The sequence below is a fragment of the Ursus arctos genome, unplaced genomic scaffold, assembly GCF_023065955.2.
Source record: "Ursus arctos isolate Adak ecotype North America unplaced genomic scaffold, UrsArc2.0 scaffold_1, whole genome shotgun sequence".
Classification (NCBI taxonomy): Eukaryota; Metazoa; Chordata; class Mammalia; order Carnivora; family Ursidae; genus Ursus; species Ursus arctos.
In genome coordinates, this window is record NW_026622763.1 from 36,474,764 (window position 1) to 36,498,521 (window position 23,758).

General features: G+C 35.4%; 1 protein-coding gene and 1 long non-coding RNA gene across 5 annotated transcripts in view; one reads left to right on the forward strand and one right to left on the reverse strand.

The window, feature by feature from the left end:
* The window catches only part of GALNT13 (polypeptide N-acetylgalactosaminyltransferase 13), a 467,481-nt gene extending 449,795 nt beyond the window's left edge, over positions 1 to 17,686 (forward strand). Inside the window, exons 11-12 of the mRNA XM_026492778.4 lie at positions 2,879 to 3,013; positions 14,746 to 17,686. Coding sequence (XP_026348563.1) covers positions 2,879 to 3,013; positions 14,746 to 14,886 — 276 coding nt within the window. The 3' untranslated portion in view covers positions 14,887 to 17,686. The remainder of the gene's footprint in view (positions 1 to 2,878; positions 3,014 to 14,745) is intronic.
* The window catches only part of LOC113250875 (uncharacterized), a 95,117-nt gene extending 73,062 nt beyond the window's left edge, over positions 1 to 22,055 (reverse strand). For 3 of the 4 annotated variants that reach the window (XR_007188493.2, XR_003314236.4, XR_007188492.2), the window contains exons 1-2: positions 21,735 to 22,049; positions 12,190 to 12,379 (exon numbers count right to left, since the gene is read on the reverse strand). This is a non-coding gene — a long non-coding RNA (uncharacterized LOC113250875). Of the gene's footprint in view, positions 1 to 12,189; positions 12,380 to 21,734 lie in introns of all 4 variants that reach the window. The other variant, XR_003314237.4, reaches the window with a different exon arrangement.
* Between the last annotated feature and the right edge of the window lie 1,703 nt (positions 22,056 to 23,758).

Genomic DNA, 23,758 nt, shown 5'->3' on the forward strand with positions numbered 1-23,758 from the left:
TTTTATAATGGATGGAAGGACACTGAGATTGATTATTTTACTCTGCTTCTAGTCATCTTTGTTTAAAGTGATGGGATTTAATAACCCATTGTTAATAGAATCAATCTGGCATTCGAGCAACTGAAAATATATGCTAAATCTAGCATTTGTGTAACTCACTTCCAGTTTTAGTGACAATCAGTATTGATAACCAATGATAAAGCAATTTGAGTGGTAACTAAAAGGGGAGGAATAGTGTCCAATTTTTGTGAAAGACTTCACTGATGAGGGACTCGATCTTGTAAAGTCATCGCCATGTGTGATGTTCAAGTTAATGTGCTTTATATGTGTTCAGGATTGAAAATCTTACCTTATAATCAGGCATAAATCTTTTAACTGCAACAGGACAACAGATCAGGCAGATACTCTGCCAGGAACTACACATTCCAACTGCGATGTGGGGTATGGACACAGGCGACAGCTGTAGGGAGCCCCTGCTTCCTAGAGAATCTAAAACAAGATGTGAGGTTGTCCCCAAAGTCATAAGCAACTCAGTAGAGGTTGACTATGTACGCTGCAAGAGTCAGGACAGTCTGTCACCAGATATGAGGGTCTCTAAGGGTCGGCACAGAGAGGCAAGAGCCAAGCCTGCTGGGATCCTGTCCTAAAATTCTTTGGGACATGCTATCAAGGCAGGAATCCCTATCCGAGGCCACATCCTGGGAGGACCTCTAAGACTGGGATTATCACACTAGATATCAGTCACTGACTGCTATCTGTGTACCTGGATCTCTACAAAGTACTTTGCATGTAACATTTTAGTCTATCCCAAAGTGAGTTCCTTGAGCCTCCTATGGTAGGAGATATGAAAAAGCACAAAGGTGACGATTATGGGTAAAAAGATGATACATATAAAGGGTAAATCACTGAGATCAATCCTAATAATTTCCAGATAAAATCAAGAAAGACATGTATATACTGACATGCACTGATTTTTTATTATTATGCAGAATAAAAACCATCCTAGAAACACTTCAGCATAAAAATGAGATTCTCAGGTATGAAAAATAAATTAATCCTGTTAATTATTTATTAGGATTTGTTAACCAATTAATTAATGCCAGAAAATAATGAAGGCATTATATACAGATTTTTTTTAAAGAAAAACTATTTGTGGGCCAAGTATTTTAACATCAGTTAAATTTTTTTTCAAGTGCAAAGACCAAAGAAAGATAATTTCAGATAATAGATATAGGCTCAGAAAATATTCTACAAATAAATCTTTCTTGAATATAAGTCACTTAAAATAGCTACTGATTGACCATAAAATGAATTACAGTTAGGTATTAAGGAACAAAGAATGTGGTTGACTTCTCTCAACAGGTGAAGTTACCAAACTATCATAAGAGACCTGAGGAGAAATCATTGTTCAGGCCATAATTATACTCATACAAAATTTGTGGCAAATGTGGAGGCTTTGGTGTCTCCATTTACATTGGCATCTGTATACAACTAAAAGAGTATGATTTCTATGTGGAAAATTATGCTTCACATTAAAACAAAAGATAAAAGAAATTTCTCTAGAAATTTCCCTCCTTTAAATTAAGGTTTACTACTAGATTCATTTACTTAATTAAATATGTTTGTAAATTAAATATTGTGTTAAATACCGTATTTGGAAAGGATATAGTGCTAATATCTGATGGGTGTTTCTTTTATTCTTAGTTTAATCATAATTTCTATTAAAAGTATGAATATTAAAAAGTACTGAAGATATAATTTTTTTTCTGAATGCCATACATGAAATCTATATTTTATATAGTTCAATTAAATGAACTTCATATACTTCTCAAGTTTTTACATCTTTGTGAAGAATTTCTTTTGCATTTTTCTCCTGCCACCTGTGATTTTCAGGGAAGCCCTGAGTCACAGTGCTGTAGATGCGACCCTTTCAAGACTAACTTGTTCAGCTTACACACTAGGGCTCTAGAGTTTATAGGAGAATATAGAGCTGACTTCCTCTAATTTTACCAGTCTGTTTTGGGAAACTAAAAGATCCTCAGATAACCTTCCCTCCCTTACACTCTGTCTAGACATTGTAAGGAAAAAAATACCCACAGAATACTGAACCGTGCTTATTAAAGTGAACAGAAGAAAATAACTTCTGTAATTATTAACTTAATAACTCTCATGACCCTTTAATAATCAATGTTATACATTATTCATACAAGGAGTTTAAAAAATAGAGATTATTATAGTATCAGTTTAAATTAGCTAACAGTGAATCTACGATCCACCTTAACATTTCTTAGATATTTTGAGAATTGTAGCCAAGCCCAGCTATAGCCATATGAGAAAGATAACCATAGAGCCTACCTTTCTTTAATGAGGTCTCTAGAGAAGCTAATTCTACAACCTTTGGAAACACACTGACAATATTTAATAAAATTTACATGATGTTCTTATGGAGAGAAAGATTTAAACATATTTATGAAAACCATCGTTCTCTCTATAGAGTTGGGGAATTGGTCATATGGTGGGGAGAATAAGGACCCTCATATAGTCCTATATAGTTAACAAACTTTATCTTACTGAGTCTGTTGTGAGATATATAAGGCAAGTACAGTGCAGGAAATATGGTGCCAGCAAATAATATGTGTTTAATAATTTAATTTGTTAAATTGAGGCTTCACAAAAACCTTATAACACAGATAACACTGTTCCTATTTTGCAGCTGCGGAAAAGGATTCAGAGAAGTGAACTAGCTTTCTCAAGATCACACAGCAAAGACCATTTGAAAACACAAAGTTGATATTAATGTTCCTCAGAGAAATCTGCTATACTGTGACTTTTTTGTTTTTAAGGAGATTATTTTATTAGTCGAATTTTATATTTTTAGGTATTTTCTTATACTGCTGACAAAGAAATCCGAACCGATGACTTGTGCTTGGATGTGTCTAGACTCAGTGGACCTGTAATCATGCTAAAATGCCACCACATGAGAGGAAATCAGTTATGGGAATATGATGCTGAGGTATGGTCTTTTCCTTAGTTATTATTTAGTGCTTAAACTTAGTTATGTATTTCAAATACACTTCAATCCTAAGCTATTTTTCTGCACTGGAAGAGCTATATTTTCAAGCATGCGTGCTCCTATCTTATAACATTAGGATGGTATAGTATAGAAATAGGGTTTTGTCAAATGAGTTCATTAGTGTAAAACAATGAATAAGGAAAATAAAGTCAGTATTTATGTGCTGACAGTGTGTTAGCACGTGTACATTCTTAACATAAATTAGGCAAGGGGCCAGTTATGCTTATCTGGGAGGTATGTATGAAGATGCACATTATAGGACAATGCCAACAATATTTCCATTTTTCACATTTTAAATTTTATACAGTTGTGATTGGTGAAATGTATCCTTCTCAATTGAAGGGAAAAAAGAAAAAAGCCGATAAGATTAGCTCGAATGCTCTTTATAATAGTAAATACTTCGCAAAATTCAATAAACTAATTAGGCACATAATCAGCTAAGCAGTATTTTCTCAATATAGCACATCTTTCTGATAGAAGAGAGGCAGAGAAAACAATAAAATTACGGCTGGGAATTTATAGCCAGGCAGTGTGTAAAAACCAGATCAGCCATCAGATGGAGCTAATAAAAAAGAAATATTTTCTTCTCCGTAAGGAAGGTGCCTGGAAACAGCTTCATTCCTTTCAGTTTCCTTGGCTTAGCAAAATGAATTGGGTCATTTGTGTTACATTTTCCACATTATTAAATGGTTGGTGACTTATTTAAGATAAGAAATAAACTACTCTTGCAAGATAAATGATGCACTAGAGACAAACGAATTTCACAAATGCAGTGTTCTGCCTCAGCCAAGATACTCCGCCAGTGCAACGTTTTAAAAACCGATCTACAGAGTCCTTGGTATTATTGATATTGCAACAAGGTCTTCTTTTTAAAAACTTTTTGAATGTCATTTCAATTTGCATGATGTTGTAGCTTCTTAGCAGGAAAACTTATTGAATTTTTATGTGATTTGAAACTGATTATGTAGAGTTAAAATTTGGCCTTAAAATTTGTATAATATGACGAAGCTCTTTGGACATACAGTACTCTCCTTCTGGGACATAAGGAAGGGCAAACATCCCGAATCTTTCCTACAATGCACCAGTGTGTTCTCTTCAAACTCTTGTCTCCCCAGTACCTCGTTTACCTGTCTGACCCCCATTTTTTTCTCTTGAGCTCTCATCATCACCACCCTTTATATTAAGACTGCAGAAGATATTTCCTTCAATAATACGTGGAGGTAAACCTGGAACCTTGGCTCCCTCCCTCTTCTATTAGGAAAAGTACAGATAAATTTACAGATAAAGGAGAAATCCTGCAAGTAGTATTTTTTTTAATGAAAAATTTTTTTTGTTGTTATTGCTCTTTAGTTCTTACCAGGAGCCCAGGACTTTATTGGGCTTGCGCTAAAAATAAAGAAATCTAGCATGTATTTCTAAGGAAAGGGCAATGAGTGTACGTACTTTTTATAAGATAAAGCAGTGTGGAATTTCAGAATACCACTTTAAATCTTCAAACCTTTAATTTTTGAGTAGACGATGGCTGCTATAGTCAACTCAGATTCTTTAATTGCTGAAATAACTACATTCTTGGTACATAGGTGTATATTTTGTTTATGTTTTTGTCAGCCAGTAGAAAGATTATTGAATACTAATGGATTTTGACAGAAAAGAGGAAAAAAAATAGGTTGCTTCACCTAAGACACAGAAATTTACTATTTTGGATAACTAGTAGTTATCTATTGCAGGATTTTTCAAGTGTTGTGATATTTTGTATCATGTAAACTTTGTTTCTAGAACACACACAAAAAAGCTTATAATATGCCATAAATATTGAGAAATCTTTTTTGAATAAACAGTCTGATCATTGTAATGATTATGTAACATAGCTTACTTTACTCTCCTATATGTGTATGTTTTCAAAATTAAATTGTGATGTTCAACCTGTCTAAATTTAATATTTTAAATCATAATATAGATTTTTTTGTTAAATTTATGAATGTATAAATCATGATGTAGAGAAGTCACCAAAGAATCGAATAATTGTAGGAATAATGAATTGCCTTTCTGGAAATTTCAGCTTTGAAATAAGACTGATTTTTGTGAAAAAGAGACTTTTTTTTTCCAATAAATTAAAATATAATCCTTGGGGGTCACTTTAGTCTACAGAATAGTCCCAACCCTTGCCACCCAAAGTGTGATTCTGGAACTAGTAACATCACCTGGGAACTTTTTAGAAATTAGGAATCTGAGAACCCTACTAGACACACTATATGGGACTCTGCCTTTTAACAAATCCCCAGGTCATTTACATACATATTAAAGTTTGAGAAGGATAGGTCTAGACAGTGGCCAAACATCTACTTATCTTCCTTAGTCTTTTTATACACTGTTGGAATTACTGCAAGGTTAGAAAAAAGCATAAATATGCTTTGGAAAATGACAGGCCTCCAGGAGAGATGGGGGAGCGATAGGCAGCCCCAGGGTAAGAGGTGCCTTGATGGGAAAGAGGAATCATTGCCAAGTAGTGCTGGTCTTCTGGCATCCACCCTGTGGGAAGTAGAAAGTGCTGCTTGCTACTTCTTTAATTCAATTCTTTATCTACTACTGTCACAGGCAAAATTATTTTTCTTTGAGAAACCTCTGAGGTGGTGTACTATCAAAGCAGAATAAAACTTTGTGGAGTTCACAGAATTACAAGAGCTGAAACTTTTCCTAAAGTTCTCTTCTTTCAGCCTTTTTTATCAGGAGGAAAGTAAGCACAAAGATCACACCACCAGCAGCGGGGACGGGAGTTCAGTTCTAAGTAATCAAAGAAAGCTCGTTACCAGTACAATTGTGAATCTCACAGTGTGAGCAGTTCAAATATTCCACCACTTTATCACCCATAGTACTTTCAGTTTTAGAAAAGCAAGTTGTAAATAGGAGCAGAATTATTGGAATATGCAGAGAAAAACTAAAACAGTATCATAAAGCCTCAAAATACGGAGTCTGTCCAGTTTGTTTGCTTCTTAGGTGAGTGGTGGGGGGAAAGAAAGGGAATGAAATTTATTGAGTGTCTACAATTTCATCTGTTTTCTCAAGCAGTTCTAACACTAGGCCTATAAGATAATATTATTTGTATTCTTCACATTATTAAATGTAAGCTTATAGTGTTTAAATAGCTTCTCTAGGTTTTAGACCCCAGGTTTCGGGCACTGAATTTAGCAGTCTTTCTACTATACTGCATTGCCTCTTGAGGTCATTGAAAAACTAGAAATAATGAGGCACTTTTAATGATGCTGATCTGATAAGCTAAATGTATTATTATAATAAATGAAAGGAATCATGAAATATTATCAATTATTTGTGGTACCAAATTTTATTCACATAGAATTTCTCCTTTCCTTAATAATTGGAAAGATGTTCTGCAATAAACATTGTCTGTTTAGTTGAGCAGTCATAAAACTACTTTGTCACCATGGTCTAATTGCTTACAAATCTTACACATATTCATAATATAATTACAATCTAATTGCTTCTCCTTTTATTTGAATGAAACTAAGCACATGTTGATAATAAATACATGTCTTTGGCCAACTTTGATTTGAAATATAGAGGTTCCTGGAACTTTCTTAGCTAAATACGTTTTAACACAGCCATGAATGTAATTTGGTACCACTTTATAGCTGGCTAAACATGTTCGCTTTGGGGACAACTGAGCATCATTACAGAACTACAAGATCTTCACCTGGTCTAGAATCTCTTAAATAAATTGCCTGAACATTTTGTTGGTATGAAAGCCATTGCCACAGAATTAAAACAAAAAAGGAATGCTAAATTTCATATCACTGAAACATTAAAGGGTTATTTTTAGGGGCACCTGGGTGGCTCAGTCGGTTAAGCATCTGCCTTCAACTCAGGTCATGATCGCAGAGCCCCGGGATCGAGTCCCGTGTCAGACTCCCTGCTCATCAGGGGAGTCTGCTTCTCTCTCTCCCTCTGCTCCTTCTCTCTCTCTTGCTTACTCTTCTCTCTCAAATAAATAAGTTAAATCTTAAAAAAAAGATTTTATAAAGTCCTGTCATCCATCCATTTTATTCAGATTTTCTTATATTCTGTTTGAACATTGCAGTTGTGTTCCAATCCATCTGAAATTTACATTTTCCTACAATAAGTGCACATAATCACATTTCTTTTAGAACATCCAAGCAGCTATATACAGTGTAAGAATCTAATTTTAGAACAGAACACTTATGCTCAACAAACACTATGCAACAAAGAAAAAAATAAGGGAGCAAAATATGATGCTAAAAATAAGTCTTGTTTTTCATGTGACTGAGCAAGTTGACTGAGAAAATGAATTCAATATCCATCTGTATCAAATGTTTCCCAGAGTCACAAGATAAGGGATTTTTTTTCAGTAGGTAAAATATGTCGGATTGATATTTACTGAAATCACAGAAGCTTATATTTAGACTTTATTTAATATCTCCTCTTTTATTTACCTTTATCAGAAAGCAGGTAAATGGCAATATAATTTCAAGGTAAGTAATCTATAATGGCAGCCTGGCCATTTCCCTGTGTAGCACTCCTAATAAAAACAGTGGCTCAATTTACCTTTAGAAGGCTGTGTATATCTGACTAGTATTGCCTGTCCATATTCCCATTGACCCATAGCTGTGGTTTCTTACGTAGACTCAATTCGTGAATATAGGAACTTCAATAGTATAGTATTGTAATTCTAGTTCTGGTTTCTTAAACATTTACACGGTCTTTAGAATACTCATTTCTGTTCTAGTGAAACACAGTTCACCTTGTCAGGAGATCATACTTAATATTTTGAATAACTTTATTTTTTTTAAATTATGATTTTGTACTTTATCAATAGGGGAAATCTTACCACCATGGCTATTAAACATCTGTAACAGTCTGCTTTTTTCTTACTTTGTTTATCATTATATGTAACAATAAGTTGAGTTTCATTTTAAACTTTTTAACTCTTTCAACTCAACTTCATTTTAGTATGGCGTCTCTACACTGAGGCCTATGTGATTGACTCTTTAATTGGCCATGCAGTCATTTCTATTTGTTCATTAAATTACCAAGTTTTTCACTTAGTGAAGGTACAAAAGTATGACCTGATTTTATAATTTTGTAGGTCTTACTTTGTCATTAGCCTTGGTTTCCTAGCCTGATTTCAATAGTAATTGCTTTTTCAAAAGGGTAGATTTAGGGGTATTCCATGACACATCTCGTCTTGGATAGCAAAACATATAGAAATGTTTAAAGACAGGAGTTATTCATGGTTTTCATGTAGATCTTAAAGCAATATGGCTAAAATTCTGTCAAGAAATACTAGTGCTTTATACCTCAGAGGAGAATAATTAAATAATGTTATAAACAAAAACCAATACTAGCGTAGGGTTCGTATTACCCTGTTTTCTAGTCAATATTTTAAATGAAACAATAGGAAAAGATATTTGGCAGTAGTATGCTTCCTTTCAGCCGGTATGTCACATAACCTTCAAAATTGAGTGAACATAGCAGTATTCCAAAGTTGTGAGGCATTTGCAACAAGTATGGTAAGGGTTGATATGCTTAATAAAGAGTATTTAAAAGAAAAAAAATGTACATGCAATATAAAAATATGCAGTCTTGCATAATCACAGGAGAAATATTTAAATTAATTTTCCATTTGCATTGGCTATTTATAACTATCAAAAATGCATACATAAAAAATCATTTCATCTGTGTCCTTTTCTCTCTTTATCCTATGTCAAGAAATGTTTTCAATGGGACACTCAATCCTGGTGTAGGTGTAATAACACTGACATACATGCAGTACCCTGACATATAATAAGCATAAGAAATGTTAGCTGTTACTGCTATTATTAGAAAATAATTATTATAGATTTTTTTAAACTTTGCCAGTATGTATTAAAATGTTCATACCTTTTGACCTTTTGATTTCACTTCTAAGAATCATTTCTGAATTAATGATTATAGAGGTGGAGAGAGATGTTCAGAGATGTTATAGCATTATTTATAATAGCTCCAAACTGGAAAAATATTCCCCCCAAATGGAAAAGTGAAATGACTTCTGGCAAATCTACTTTGTAGAAATTGTGTATTTCTTCTGTTTTAAGATTATTTTAATGATAGGAAAGATAATAAGAAATGATAGAAAACCCACAATAAAGTGGGAGTGTATTTAATAGGATGACCACAGTTAATACATTTGCATAATATAAACACTAAAAATAACTAGCAAACACATAAAATATTAGTAATTGGTATCTTCTAGACAGAATACTCAGAAAAATAAGTAAACTACACTTCTTTTTCAAACAAATGAAAACACTAAATGTTTTTGTGGGTTTTTTAAAATAAAAAATATCCTTTATCTCGATGGCATTGAGTTTTCTAATTTTTCTTCTGGTTTAATGGTTTTTCAGAAGGACCAGGAGTGAAAGTTCTTTGAATATTTTTCATGGTCATTCATATGATAATATTTTGGGGGCAAATATTACAAATGTATTTTTTATGGAAAAAATTCTACTGTATTTATGTTCTGGCATTATATTTCCTGAGCATAAGTAAGATCAAGTTTTGTTTCATTTTAAGTCAAGGGTAACTTTGTAATTCATTTTTCTTTTTAATAGCAGATGAAATTCACAATCACTAACACTGGGGTCTTTGATGTTAACATGACATTTACCAAGAAAAACCTTTTGTAAAAAGAAACATCACTGAAGGTAGGGATTAACAAATTTAGGAATTTTAAACAGTGTAGATAGGTAATTTAGGTATGGTAAAACAAAACAAAACAAAACTAGCCTCAACAAATCAAACCATGTAGTAAACCTTATCATATTACAAAGAAAATTTATTATCTATGATGTTACCTTTTGCATCTTTATAAATCATTTGTCTACCGTTTTACTGAAGAAACTAAGTCCTTGAAATGGAAAATCCAGTGATTTGTGTCCACTAAACAGCCAAAGGGATGTAGTCTAATTTTATCAGAATTTCTTTTCTGCATTGGCCATTCACTACGTGTTTCAGTCAAAACAAAGTGCGTCCTGCAGGCAGGCACTGGGCTTGATGACGTAAGCAGTCATAGTTCCTGACCTTCCTGGAGCTCATGCTCCTGAGGAGGAAATGTATGAAAAACAAGAAACAAATTGTGTTTAGGAGAATTGGGTCAAATTAAGAGCCCAAGGGGAGCTGACCTTTTTCTTTTTCCGCTCTTCATTAACTTTCTAATTGACATTTGGATGAATGGGGTGGTGCCTAAGTGCAACTCTTTTAGCACAGGTTAGCCGTGTGAAAACGTAGTGGAAACAGTTCAAGTACCACACTGTACAAAGTGAAGCAAAGAGTTAAAGCTAAATCATCCCCTAGATTTCCCCTGGCATCCCCTCAAATTTAGGGCAAAGGAATGAAGAAGCCAAAAACCAGTAAACTCTCTGACTATTCAACAGTTTTGAGTATCTCCTCATAGAATAACCCAGTTAGCACTAAAGACCATTTTATCACTACAATGAGCACTAAGAATATACCTTTTCTGTCCAAAATAACCTTTTGCTCGAAACGTTTCACCATTTGATCTCAGGCTGTTCTCCAGTCTCCCAGTCTTATTTTCATTTACCCCTACTTAATATGGTTGATAGTAACGCCATCCAGAAGGAGCTGGCTCATAGTTCCATGGATGCAATTCTTGTGATGGGTGCTTTCCATCCTTATCCAGTAGAAATTGTACGTTGCCAAGAATGATTGATTTATTACTGCCTTTGTATTTGATTTTGTCATTATTATTTTCTTTGTCAAACAGACCCACACTCTTCTTCACATAATCACCCAGTCCTGTCTCTCAGTAAGCAAAGTAGCTGATGGCTCCCAGCAGCCCACTGTGGAAACATGTAATGATAGCCCTTTGCAAAAATGGCTACTAAGAAACTATACAAGAATGGAAGTTTTTAGAAATATTTTTGAGAATCCTACTGATTACATTCTCTAATAAGTTTTGGAAGTTTGTGTTGTAGACTGTGTTAAATTTATTTTACTATTTTTGTTATGTTCTGTTATTGAAATCTAGAAACTTCTTTAATATGTACTTAAGAAAAGTCTTTATGTGCTATTTCTCCATGGAATTATTTTTCTTTTACTTCTTTGCTGCTTATTAATTTGGAGGCTGACTATATTAAGTAGTATTTGGTCTATTATTAATAAGTATTTTCCAATTTTTACTTTATTTCAAATATTTATACATGCATAAATATAATTAATGGAATACATTATGACATTAGCTCTTTTTTAGGCTAACTGTAGCCATGTTTATGTAACAGTAGATTTTGCGTTAGAGCTGAGAAAAATCAGTTAGAAAAAACTAACATAGCCAAAAAAAGGATTGTTTGGGGAACATTTAATTAATTTTGTTAATTTTATTCCAATACTTCTATTGTGTGCAGATTTAGAATAGCTTTTCTAGAATTTATTATTTTAACCTGAAACTTTAAGCAAATGCATTTTTGAAGACTAATATGTAATTTTCATTAACTTTATAAATTATATCTTAAGTATTTCTTTGTGGTTGGCAAAGTGATATAATAATAAAAGCTTTTTAAAAATTTTACCTCATCATTTGTGTGATTTGTGAATAACTTCTCAATAAGCAATAAAATGAATAATTATTCAGTTGAAGTCAAAAAACTGTTACGGAATTTATTTTATAAAGAGTGCAGATAAGAATATGTCCTAGTTCTTGATCTTAAGGGGATTATTGTCCTGTAAATAAAGGATATTACATTATGCAGTACCTTCCTATGACAACACATGGGAAGTTAAAGCATTATCCTGGTTCCAACGAACCAGTTAAAGTTGTTAGGAGAAGACACAGTTGAGCTTGGAATGCTCATGACAAGGCTGGATGAGGTATAGAGAGGTGTGGAGAGAAGGGGCATTGTTTACATTAGAACTACATTTGAGATGTGTTAGAAGGCTGGGAAAGTCTGCACTCTTTGCACAGAGAACTTGTGTACAAGGCAATTTACATATATCATCTTCGTTTGTTTCCAAACATACCTGGTAGTATAACGTCCAACAGGGGGTCTTCTTAGGCTTAACTAGACATTTAGTCTCACGAGTTTACTTACAGAATTCTTGGACAGAAACCACAACTTGCTTCTCTCAGCAGACCTTGCAGCAGTTCCTATTAGCCTTAGGGAGCCAGCTTTTCCACAGGTGACAGCCCGCTGTGGGGGGAGGAGAGCGGTATGAGGCTGGTGTGATGGCTCTATGACTCACGGGAGACAGATCTCTGTCACAGCTCCTTAGGCCCAGCTCCTAGGATCCCAAGAGCATATGCAAAATTCTAAGTCTTGGCACTTCGGGAAGTCCATGATTTGGTTTCCTGTCAGGTATTCATAATGTAATTTATCAGATACAGATGCAGTGTATCCTTCAGAGGTTATTTTTACCGTAAGCAATGTTGCCTAGAGACATGTTAACATTGTTACTCTTATCAGATTGCTAAGGGATCACAGTTACATAGTTGACTAAAGGTTAACTTGTTTAAGCTGAAGAGAAAAGGGCGTTTTTAAATACTCATAAGTATAATTAAGCATTTTCTGACAAAGAGTCTGATTCCTCAGAATGATTTGGTAGCTTGTCCAAATTTTCACGGCTAGTAAGCTGGGGAGCAGGAATTCACATGTAGGTCTATCTGACCCTAAAATGTCTGGTTTTTCTACTGCACTACATTAAAAAGAAGAGGTTTTTGGTGAGTTGTTTATCTTTGTGATAGTGGCTTTTGACTATTAATGAATTCCTTTAGAGAAAATACTTTTTACAAAAAAAATACTCATCTTTTCAAAACTATCATTATTTGTGTACTTGACATCACGTATTCGATCTGATCCTTAAAGTCTCATTTTTTTTTTTTTTGAAAAAGATCTAATAGAAGCAAGCAAAGGTAAATGGCTTTTTTTTTAAAGGGAACATATATGCACAAAGGACCTCAGGTACATAACAAAAATAAAGAATATTTGTTGACTTTAATTAAAACTTTCTAGAAAAAAATGTTTTGTATCTTTTTTTTCAACTTGGTTGCTGGCTTATAAGCCAACAGCATCTTTTCTGGTACCATAAGCATAAATCAACCATCTTCTTGCCTATCTTTGGCCTTTGGCCATTTCATATTTTCTCTCTCTCTCTCTGGTATAAATAACTTGATTTCATGTACTGAAAGGGCAACAAAGGCCTCAATCTTGAAATCTCCTTCATGTCTAATAGCCTTGTGCTTTTAATTTCCTGCTCGTTGCCAATGAAGCATCCCACCACAAGCCTGTTTTCCATTCACTCTTTCCTCAGGACTGAGCAGCCCAGGTATGCAGTCCTCCTAGTCCAAACAAATTACAATTGTCCAGGCAGTGTTTCTCCACCATTTTTGTTGCTTCCGTCCTGCATTTTTTAAAATCCAACTTACAGTGTAATTTCAAGGGCTGCCCCCCACAAAAATTTTTGTTTACCGTTAATTTTAGTATTGGCAACAAAAGTATATGGTGTGGTTTTTTTTCGAGACATACCTGCAAATTACTTCCCATACATTTCAAATGCTTTTCTCCTGGTTGGGGGTTTTTCATATAAAATGGTTCTAGGCATTGCCCATGAAACTGAGCAGAGATGTTTATAATTTATGTGCATGAATTAATATGTATAAAACATGTGGACTTAAAATGTATATCTGGGGGCGCCTGGGTAGCTCAGATGGTTAAGCATCTGTCTCCAGCTCAGGTCATAATCTCTGGGTCCTGGGATCAAGCCCTGTGTTTGGCTTCCGGCTTAGCAGGGAGTCTGCTTCTCCCTCTGCTTCTCTCCCCTGCTCATTCTCTCTCTCTCTCTCTCTGTCTCAAATGAATAAATAATAATTTAAAAAAAATCTTTAAAAGGTTTATCTGAAAAGTTCAAAAATACAGTTTCAAAATATAAATGCAAACTCACAAGACATGTGATGACTGGTTCACATTTCAGCATTCAGGTACTGAGAGGAGGCTTATTAATGAATATCACTATGCAGAAAGTAAAATACACATCAAAACATATGACCATACATCTCTTTTTTATATTCGGTATTGATATTTTTTAAGATGCTTAAAAATAAAACCCGAAATATGGTGAGCATACTATGAGGTAGCATAGGTCTTTGTTGCTATGATAATTGTTCGTCTACACTGAATGTCCCATAGGCACAGATACTATGGCGCGTTTAGTATTTTGAAATGGGAACATCTCTAGCGGTTTTGTTCATTTGGGTCACAGCTGTGACATCTCTTTGCATGTTTACCAAATGGTTACTGAATTAACACATGCCTAAGAAAACTAAGCTTTTGTGAAAGCATGTTAATATTTGCAGCCCTCAAGTGAACTCAGAGCTCACAAATGGGCTTTTTGCAAAAGAGCCTGAATTCTTGGCAATGCATGATAAATGTCAGCCAATTTCTTTAACCAGCTGCAGCTAAAGGTGCATTAGACAATGATGAAACCATAACAGTAAAATGTGTAATAATTCAGAGCCATGTGCACAGTTCATTTTACAAACATATCACTGTGTTTATACTAAGAAAATTATAAAGGATTTTTTTGAAGAGATTTAAACTGATGAACTAGTGAAGTTAAAATAGGTTGCACTGATTATTGGTTATCTTTTACAGAGACTCACCTTGAGACATGTTAACAGTAACCAATGCCTCGATGAACCTTCCGAAGAAGACAAAATGGTTCCTACCATGCAGGACTGTAGTGGAAGCAGATCCCAACAATGGCTGCTAAGGAACATGACCTTGGGGGCATGAAGATCTTTTCCCCAAAGCCATGAAAGTGTCTACACTTTTGTTTTTCCATTATTTCAATTAGGGAAAGATATTAACTTTGCTGAATTGAAAGTTTTAAAATCCTTTTAGTATTCTAAAATACAGTTGTTTATAATTCATTTTTAGGAATGTTTGCTTATTTCCCTACTAAAATTTGTATCTGATCAAAAGAAGCACATACAATATATAAATAACAGCAAACTGCTATTAAACATCAGAACAACTTGAAAAATAAATTGTGTTTGCTTTAAAAAAGTAATCTCTATTGCCCTCATCTCATAAGATCAGTCAGGGGCTTATTTTATTTTTATTTTTTGTCATAGTGATTGAAAGAGAGACAATGTAAATGCCTTATAAAATATCTTCTCTATGATATATTATCAATTGTTTTAAAAACTCGCTCTGTTTCTAATGGACCTTCATGGAAACATGTTGAATTTCTATGTCAACAACAAGGCCACATATTGAATTATTTCTGAGCAGTGAATTCATCGTATAAGTTTCAATTTTGTAGGAAAATAATTAAATTGGATATTGACTTTTCATAGAGTCCTTATAAAAGCATCACCATTAAACAAAATAGAGGAGAGTTTGAAAGTTCAACTTCAAGTACATGAAATCAGAGGAAACTAGCTAGGCATTGAGTGGAGCAAGATGAAGCAAAACTGAAAAAATAAATAATTTTAAAAGACATTCTGTTCGGGTTGCAATCACTGCTTACACAGGTTGAGCATAACAATCATCTTGGTCCCAGAATTGATGCTGGAAACTCAATTCTTAACCACTGCCTCTGTCTCACAGTAACTATACAGACCCTTTTCTCTTCACGCTAGAGAGTGACTTGTCTCTTATGCTGTACAGAATTGTAGGTGAAGGGTACAGTACTTTCCATAATTTTTCATTCTTTTGCATTTGAAAATTCTAGTTAGGCCACTATTACCTTTTTAATTTTATGTTTTAAAAAATAATGTGCCACTATCAGAATTTCACTGCCATCTAATAGTATCTAAAGTTTTCACCAGGGGAATGAACTCAATACACATCCATTAAACTTTTTTTTTTTTAATTAAACTGCTTGAAATCATTTGCCATAAACTATAGAAAAACAATCATAATTAGGCCAGCTTCACATGTTCTTTTTCCATCTTAAAACCCTTTATGTTCAAAATACATGAGCAGAAGATGTGAAAAGGAAAGAAAATTTGTAAATTTTAGGATCTGACACTATTTAAAATGCCCATGAAGTTGTTCAACATATGTATCTTATCCATTATAAGTGTATTCAGCTGGTAAAAGAAATTTGGGGGGAAATGGAAGAAGCATCCTCTGGAGCGAAGATGCTACATCTTTGGCCCTCGTCTTTTCTTAAAAACCTCAGAGAAACTTTTAATCAGTATGGCTACACACGAACTCTCCCTTTTTGTCTCTCTCTGTCTGACACACTGACACACACACACTACTTTCTAATGAAAAGGAGGACACTCTGAAGGTCGGTAAAATCCTGTATGATTTTCCCAGCTAGCAACCCTTTCTCCTTTGGCTGCATACTGGCACAACTCTAAAAGATTTCTACAACCTGAAGCATTTCAGGTTTATTCCTTAAAGTATACACACCCCTCACCTCCAGGTGGCTGGGAATCCCTGAATCTCCTAAAATTTCAAACAAAAGTTTGAATGTCGGGGCACATTGTTTTAAGGAAAGAATCTATAGCTTCCAGCAAACTTCAAAGGAAGCCATGACTCCCAAGAGCTAGTGAACCGCCGCCTGAAATTGATAGTGGCCTCCCAAGACACTGACTTGACTTAACAATTACGTTTGCCATTTTGCTCTCTTTTCTTCCTGTCCTAAAATACAGTAAAATGTCCCCGCACAGATTCTTCCTTAAACGTGAAAAGCTCAAACCCTCAAGGAGTCTTTCCTACTATCTGTTCCATTTATTGTGGATTTGTCCATCAAAATGCTTATGTTATCTACAAAATGGGCAATGACAATTTTTTAAAAATGCAGCTGCTCCATGGAAACAGACTTTGACATATTTCAGGAGCATTTTAAATATTTGAAAGTCCATTACGGTCATAGCAACAATACAGGAAAAATGAAAACTGTGTAGGTTTCATGCCAGAGAAGATTTTCAAAGAATCCTCAGATGGCTTAAACACATTGTGTTAGAGTATTTGATAAACAAACAAAAAATGCCATAAAATATAAAACACCAAAACCCAGAAAGCATTGATATTCAATTTAAGCAAAAATATCTATTGTATTCAGTACAGAACATTAAAAATGGTGATTGGCTTCACATGCATCCATCTCATCTGTGGGGCTAGACTAACAAATATTTTAACTGATTTCAAACTCCCCCTTCTGATGTTTTCCCCACAGCAGTTAATGCCAATTCCATCTTTCCAGATGTCGAGATCAAAAACCTCAAGTCACTTTTGATTCCTCTGTTTTTCTCTCAACTTTCATCTAATCCATCAGCAAATTCACTTGATTCTATATTTGAAATATAACCAGGAGCCAACGACTTCCCACCGCGTCCACTATGTGCCACCACCTCTAACTTTTTAAACTGCGGTATGCTTATAATTTAGTTCCCCCAATTTCCTAACCCTTGCCTCCAATAGTCTCTATCAGTTAGAGCAGCCATAGTGATTTTGTTAATCAATTTGATTGTGTCACTTCTTTGCTCACAACCCGCCAATGATTTTCCATGTCTCTCTAACCAAATTTCTTACAGCGGTCTCCGAAGTCCTTGGTGAATGACACCTCTCCTCATGCATGCGCGTGCGAGCCCCCTGCCCCCCCCCCCCCCCCCCCCCCCCCGCAAGCGCTCCTATCTGACGCATCTTCTGTGCCACCGCTTACTTGCTCCACTCTGGCTGCCAAGCAGGATTTTGGCTTCTTGTTCTGCTCCCTCTGCCCCACAGTTATCTCCCCTCACTTTCTGTAGGTATCAGTCCAAATATTGTCTCATCGGGTAAGGCCAACCCATCTCCCTCATGCCTTTTCTATCCCTGGTATGTTCTCTGACGAACTATAAATTTTGCTTTTTTTTTTTTTTCTGTCTACCTTCCACCTCTCCCCCCTCCCCAACATTCTCATCACACACCCTAGAATGTAAGCCCCGTAAAGGCCAGGCTTTACCAGTTTTATTCACTGTGGTATCCCCAGCATCTAATAAAGTTCTTGGCACAAAGTAAGTATTCTTTAAATATTTCTTGAATTAATGAACTGAAAAATGCGTGTTAAAGTTGCTAAATGCTACTGTATATCTTTTTTTTGCACAGTATTTTAAATTTTAAAATAAAATCTAGTAATATATTTAGATGAGATTTGCATAACTTTGTCTCCAAATGATAATTTTCTCCTAATATTCTTTAAAGTATGGACTATATTTTGTTCTCTATGGTAAAATAGCCGGCCTTATGGAAGTGAAATATGACATTTTATAAACATGCTGCTATATTATGTAAGTTGCTTTATGAAGATAAAAGTTTTATTTTGATTTTTTGGTTGTATTCGATGGCTACCTGATGGAATGAGATTTTTTACTTTTAGAGTGGAGACGTATCATCCTCTTAAAAATCATGTATTTTCACAGTTTCATAGGAGCTATTACTAATTTATTTTCTACGTACAAGTCTATGAGTGGAACACAAGCATAGCAACTTTGAGAGGAATTGACTGATGATCTATTCCTTGCTTCTTCATTTACAAGTAAGACCAGCATCCAGTTATGTCATGTGGCCTGCCTAGGGATCAGATAACTATAAAACAGTGTTGCCAGGACTCATCATTGATCATATGACCTAATATTGTCTTCAATTAAAAAGCATTCAAAAATAAAGTAGAAAGGGTACAATGAGAAAAAATGTCTTCATTAAAAATTTTGTGATAAGTACATTGATTTATTTTAGAGATATATTACTTCTCACTACCTTTCATATTTAAATAAGATTAGTTCTACAAAATAATACCACAGGAAATAAAGACCAGTAGCAAAAATAAAGAAATTAACAGGAAACAACCTGACTACAGAACATCCTGGCATTACTGGGCAAAATGGGTTTCAGGAAAGCAAAGCCTCTTAAGCAGTAACTAATGGAGCATACCCTCCCCTCACTTCTCTTTTCCATATAATTATGTTCAAGTTAAAAATGATTGGCCTACAGCTTGCCCAGAGCATTAGACCATCTATTACTGTGAACATTGGATAGATTCTAGGCTATGCAGGTTTAAAGACTACAGGGTAACCAGCAGAGATTTCTAGGCTTCTCAGTGGAGCTCTCTAGACTCTAGTAAACACAACCCATAAATTCAATTTTGCCATAGTTCTTAGAGCCTAATAAATAAAAAGGGGGAAAAAGCAAAGAGTAAGAAAGAAAGAGATACTAGAGTAAAACAACAGGCATGATTTTACCTTTTTTTTTTTTTTGAATGGGAAGTTAAGAGAATAGTATGAATTGGTTCAGTAAACCTTAAAATATTGGCTGCCCACCTACATAATTTTTTTACCACTTGAGAAATGATGATCATAGGTGATCACAAACATTTTATTTGCATCTTATTTATAGATGTTCAGTCTGGTCTCAGAGGAGGCAAAACTTACATGCATTCATAAGTCCTAAAGTATGCTAATTTAACAAATATGAAGAATTCAAGAAATTCAAGATCTTAATGGATGTGTCATCATCCACAAGCTGTCTTTCTGCAGAGCAGATATCTGCAAACCTTGAATAAATTTCCAATTCAGTTGGACAGCAAAAATTCAATGAAGTCTTAAAGTAGTTTGTGTTTCAGGATTCGGCCACTACCCACCACTTTTTACTTATTTTCCCCCAATATGTCTAAGCATGGAATAGATAAAATCAGCACTCTCTGTACAGCACATGAACACACCTGGTGTGACTACACCGCGCTCAAACTGCTATTAAGTATCAGCTATTGTAGGAATTTAAGGTGTTGAATGAACACCAGCAATGTATTTTAAATAGTTTGTGTACATTTGTGTCCAACTTTTGTTTCATACTGTTCAATCAATTCTAAAGGCAATTTTCATTGTATGTATTCAAAAAATCTCTCTGAAATACTAGCCATGCGGGGCAGCTCCTTTGTTAACCATCTTTTAAGATAAGGACCATTTCTTTGTTAACCAGTGTCATCATTATATAAAATTATTTTGTTTTTGTTTTTATCTAGGGAGAACAAATCACTTAATATTTGGTTTTTAATGAGTTCAAATGAGAATGGAACTTTAGATGATTAAGCTATATCTCTAATGGTTTAAAAAATGAAATTTTCATCATGCATTTAATTTGGTGTAAAAATGAACGTAAGCTGCTGCTTGGTTTCAGTTGTACTTTCTGCTAAAAATAGCACAAGTGAAAAAAAAGAACTTGATGATTATATGATTTTTCTTATCTTTTGGAGCTTTTGTTTTTTTCGTTGAGCGTAGCCATAGCTAAAGTGACATAATTTCAAAAGTCTTTTAGATATATACTTGGCACACAGTTCTTTAACATTTATAAAGTAGCTTGTGCATAAAGAATTACACATTTTAAATATTGTAAGCATTACTAAATGGTATAATTGTTCTTTTGCTATAAATTTAAATATTTATATGTTTTTGTAGAATTAAAAAATACCAATTTAGTTTTCCTTGCTATATGTTGTCTTTTTTTAAAAAAAAAAGTTGTTAGCATTTTAAACAGATAAACAAGTTCAGTATTTTATGCTTATGCTCCATTTTGTAGATTATTTAAATAAATGATTAAGTGCCTATGGATATCTCTTAGTGGTAAGAAAATATTGTGATCCTAGTACAATTTTGATAGCAAAAAATATATAGAATAGAAACATTAAAATGTGCATGGTTCCAAGAATTTATCATTTTATTTTTATTCTAAAATGATTTGAAATCGATATTTTTTTTCTCTTTCGGTTTTATAAAAATAACTTGAAACAGAAAAGCTAAAATGTTTCATATTATATGATGAAAGTTATTTCCCCGACTGCTGTGAGTCCTGGCCAGTTCCTTGCTTCTGATGCTGGAATTCTGGAATACAGTCCCTCAGGGTTAGGAGGAGAGGGTGGAATTGGCAACCCACTCTGAGCGCAGTGATCCCCCAGGATCAGCCCTGCAATCCTAACCACACACAGGCTCAAGCGGGAAATGATAGATCATTTCATTTGCTAAGTTAAAAGAATGAAGGACAAAAAAAAAAAAAAAAAAAAAAGGAAGGAGGGGAGAAGGAAGGGAGGAGGGTGGGAGGACTCTAACACTATTTTTGTATTTTATTTTGTTCTGAAGACGACTTACCTAGAATATCATTTGCGTGATTCAGAAGCTCATTGATTTGCAAACATCATGAATACCTCATTGGTTTTCCAAAAATTTTTCTATGACTGTCAGTAAGAGTAAAGGATGTTTTCTAGACTTTGTATCTTTTTTTTCCTAAGATTTGTTCATTTATCCCAGAGAGAGAGAGAGTGAGCGGGGGAGGGGGGGGTCAAAGGAAGAGGAACCCAAGCAGACAGCCCACTGAGCACAGAGCCCCGTTGGGCTCCCTCCCACGACCCACGAGATCATGACCTGAGCCGAAATCAGGAGTCAGACACTGGACACTCAATCGACTGAGCCACCCAGGCGCCCCGCTAGACTTTGTGTCTTACACTAAGTACCTTCTCGGCTTTCTGTAATTAGGTGGAACTCCCTATTACACCTACTTTCTTTCTGCTATGTTCTGTTCTCTTAATTCTTGTCCCACAGTGCAGCCTTGCATTTCAAATACTAACCAGCTTAACTCAGGAAAGCAGCTCTACCCACCTCAGTTTCTGGTAGTCCTGTGCCCTCTCCTGCTTGGTTTCTCTTCAGCACTGGTAGAAACAAAACATGGAGTCTTCAGTTCAACAACAGCACATTTCTGCCTCCTCAGTGGAGGAGCTGAGCTATCTGCCAGCCTCCATGAACTCCCTCTTTTCTGTCATAACAATTATTTTTTTCCACATGACAGAGGCTATTAATCACCAATCTCAGCTTCTACTATTGGAGTTGGCAGATAGAGAGTTGACTGAATTTCTGCTGACAAATCTCTTCACCAATTTTGTGGCGTGGAAACCTAGATAAACATGCAAACATCTGTTCACAATTTTCTCTGCTAATGAGACACGCGGGCGTGGTGCCACAAGCGCCCTTTGCAGACCACGTGATAACTCATTTAAGGCAGAGACTAAGAGATTAAGACAGTCTAAACAGTTGAAAACAGCCTTCACAAAGATGAGTGGCACCTGTGTTCTTAGCTTCTGCCCTGGCAGCTTCCCACCGCCCTCTGGGCTCTTACTGCTGGAGGGAGTGCCCCAGGGTCATCGTCTCTTAGCTGCACTCACTCCCTGCTCTCTTCCAGAACTGTGGATTTCAGTAACTGCCACGTGCTGCTCACTACCAAGTGTCTCTCCCCAGGTCCAAACTCTTTGAAATCCAACTATCTACTCGACTTCTCCACTGGATGACTACTACCCATCCCAAACTTTATGTGTCTGAGACTGAACTCCTTACTTTACCCTACAAATATGTTCAATCCAAAGAGATTTTCCATCTCAGTTGATAGCACCTCCATTCTGCCAGGGGCTCAGTCCAAAGATATTCGTGTCCTTGATACCTCCTTCTCAATTAGAAAATCATATTGATTCCACCTTCACGATATTTCCCAAGTCCGACTACTTCTCGACATCTCCACTACCCCGTGCTGTTCGGGGTCATTGTCGGATTTACTGCCATGCTCTTGCAATTGGTTATACCCTTGCATCTTCCACCGACTATTCTCAACAGATGGCAGGAGTGATGCTCTAAAATGTTGCCCAGTATGTCTCCCCTCTGCTCAAAACCTTCCCATGGCTTCCTGTTTTACACAGAGCAAAAAGCTGTGGCCTCACAGGAGCCTAAAAGTCAATTCATGATCTGACCCTATTAACTCTCTGGCCGCCTTTCCTACAACGTCTCTCCCTGTTGGCTTCCTCACAGTCACTGTCCTTGCCATTTCTTTCAACACACCAGGCGTGCTCTTGGTTTAGGGCCTCTGCCGGGAACAGTTGTTCTGAGATATCCACACGCTAACTCCCTCACCTTGATCACAACTTACATTCTCATTGGGACTCCCTTCCACCTGTTCTAATACTGTAGCTTCCTTCCCCTCTCCAGCCCGATGAACCAATCCACAACCCTGACTCGTTGTTTTGTTCCATAGCACTTATCACCTGCTAATGTATTATCTACTTTATTTATTATTTTTAATGCTTACTTATTACCTCCTTCTCTCCACACCCCCACCCCACACCTACTAAGCATTCACTACTTGAAGATAACAAAGAGCAGGGATCCCAATATCATTGTGAGATGTTGCATGTGTCTAGGACAACACCTAGCATGTACTAGACATCCAACAAATATTTGTTAAGTGTCAGATTAATTTTCATTTTTTCTCCCCTCCACTGGTGTACTATATTCCTATATGCAGAGGACAAGGGGGAGGCAGAGAGAGAAGGACTTTAAGATTTGTCTTGTTATTTTTGTGTTGATATTTTAACCTCCCCTTTACTTTTTAAATGTCCTCCTACTAAAAGGATTACACTGTCTTTCTTCATTGCAAAACTATTAATTTTTAAGATAATGGATGCATTTGGAACTTGAGACAACTCCATAATTATATGAGTATTAGAGTAATTAAATTTGATATGACCCAGATGAGCATTTTTCCTTTAATAGAAGCATGGTATTTTGTGATAGGATAATGGAATGTTAGGATGACAAGGCAGCTAGAGATGTGATCAACCCCCGAAACACAGAAAAAAAAA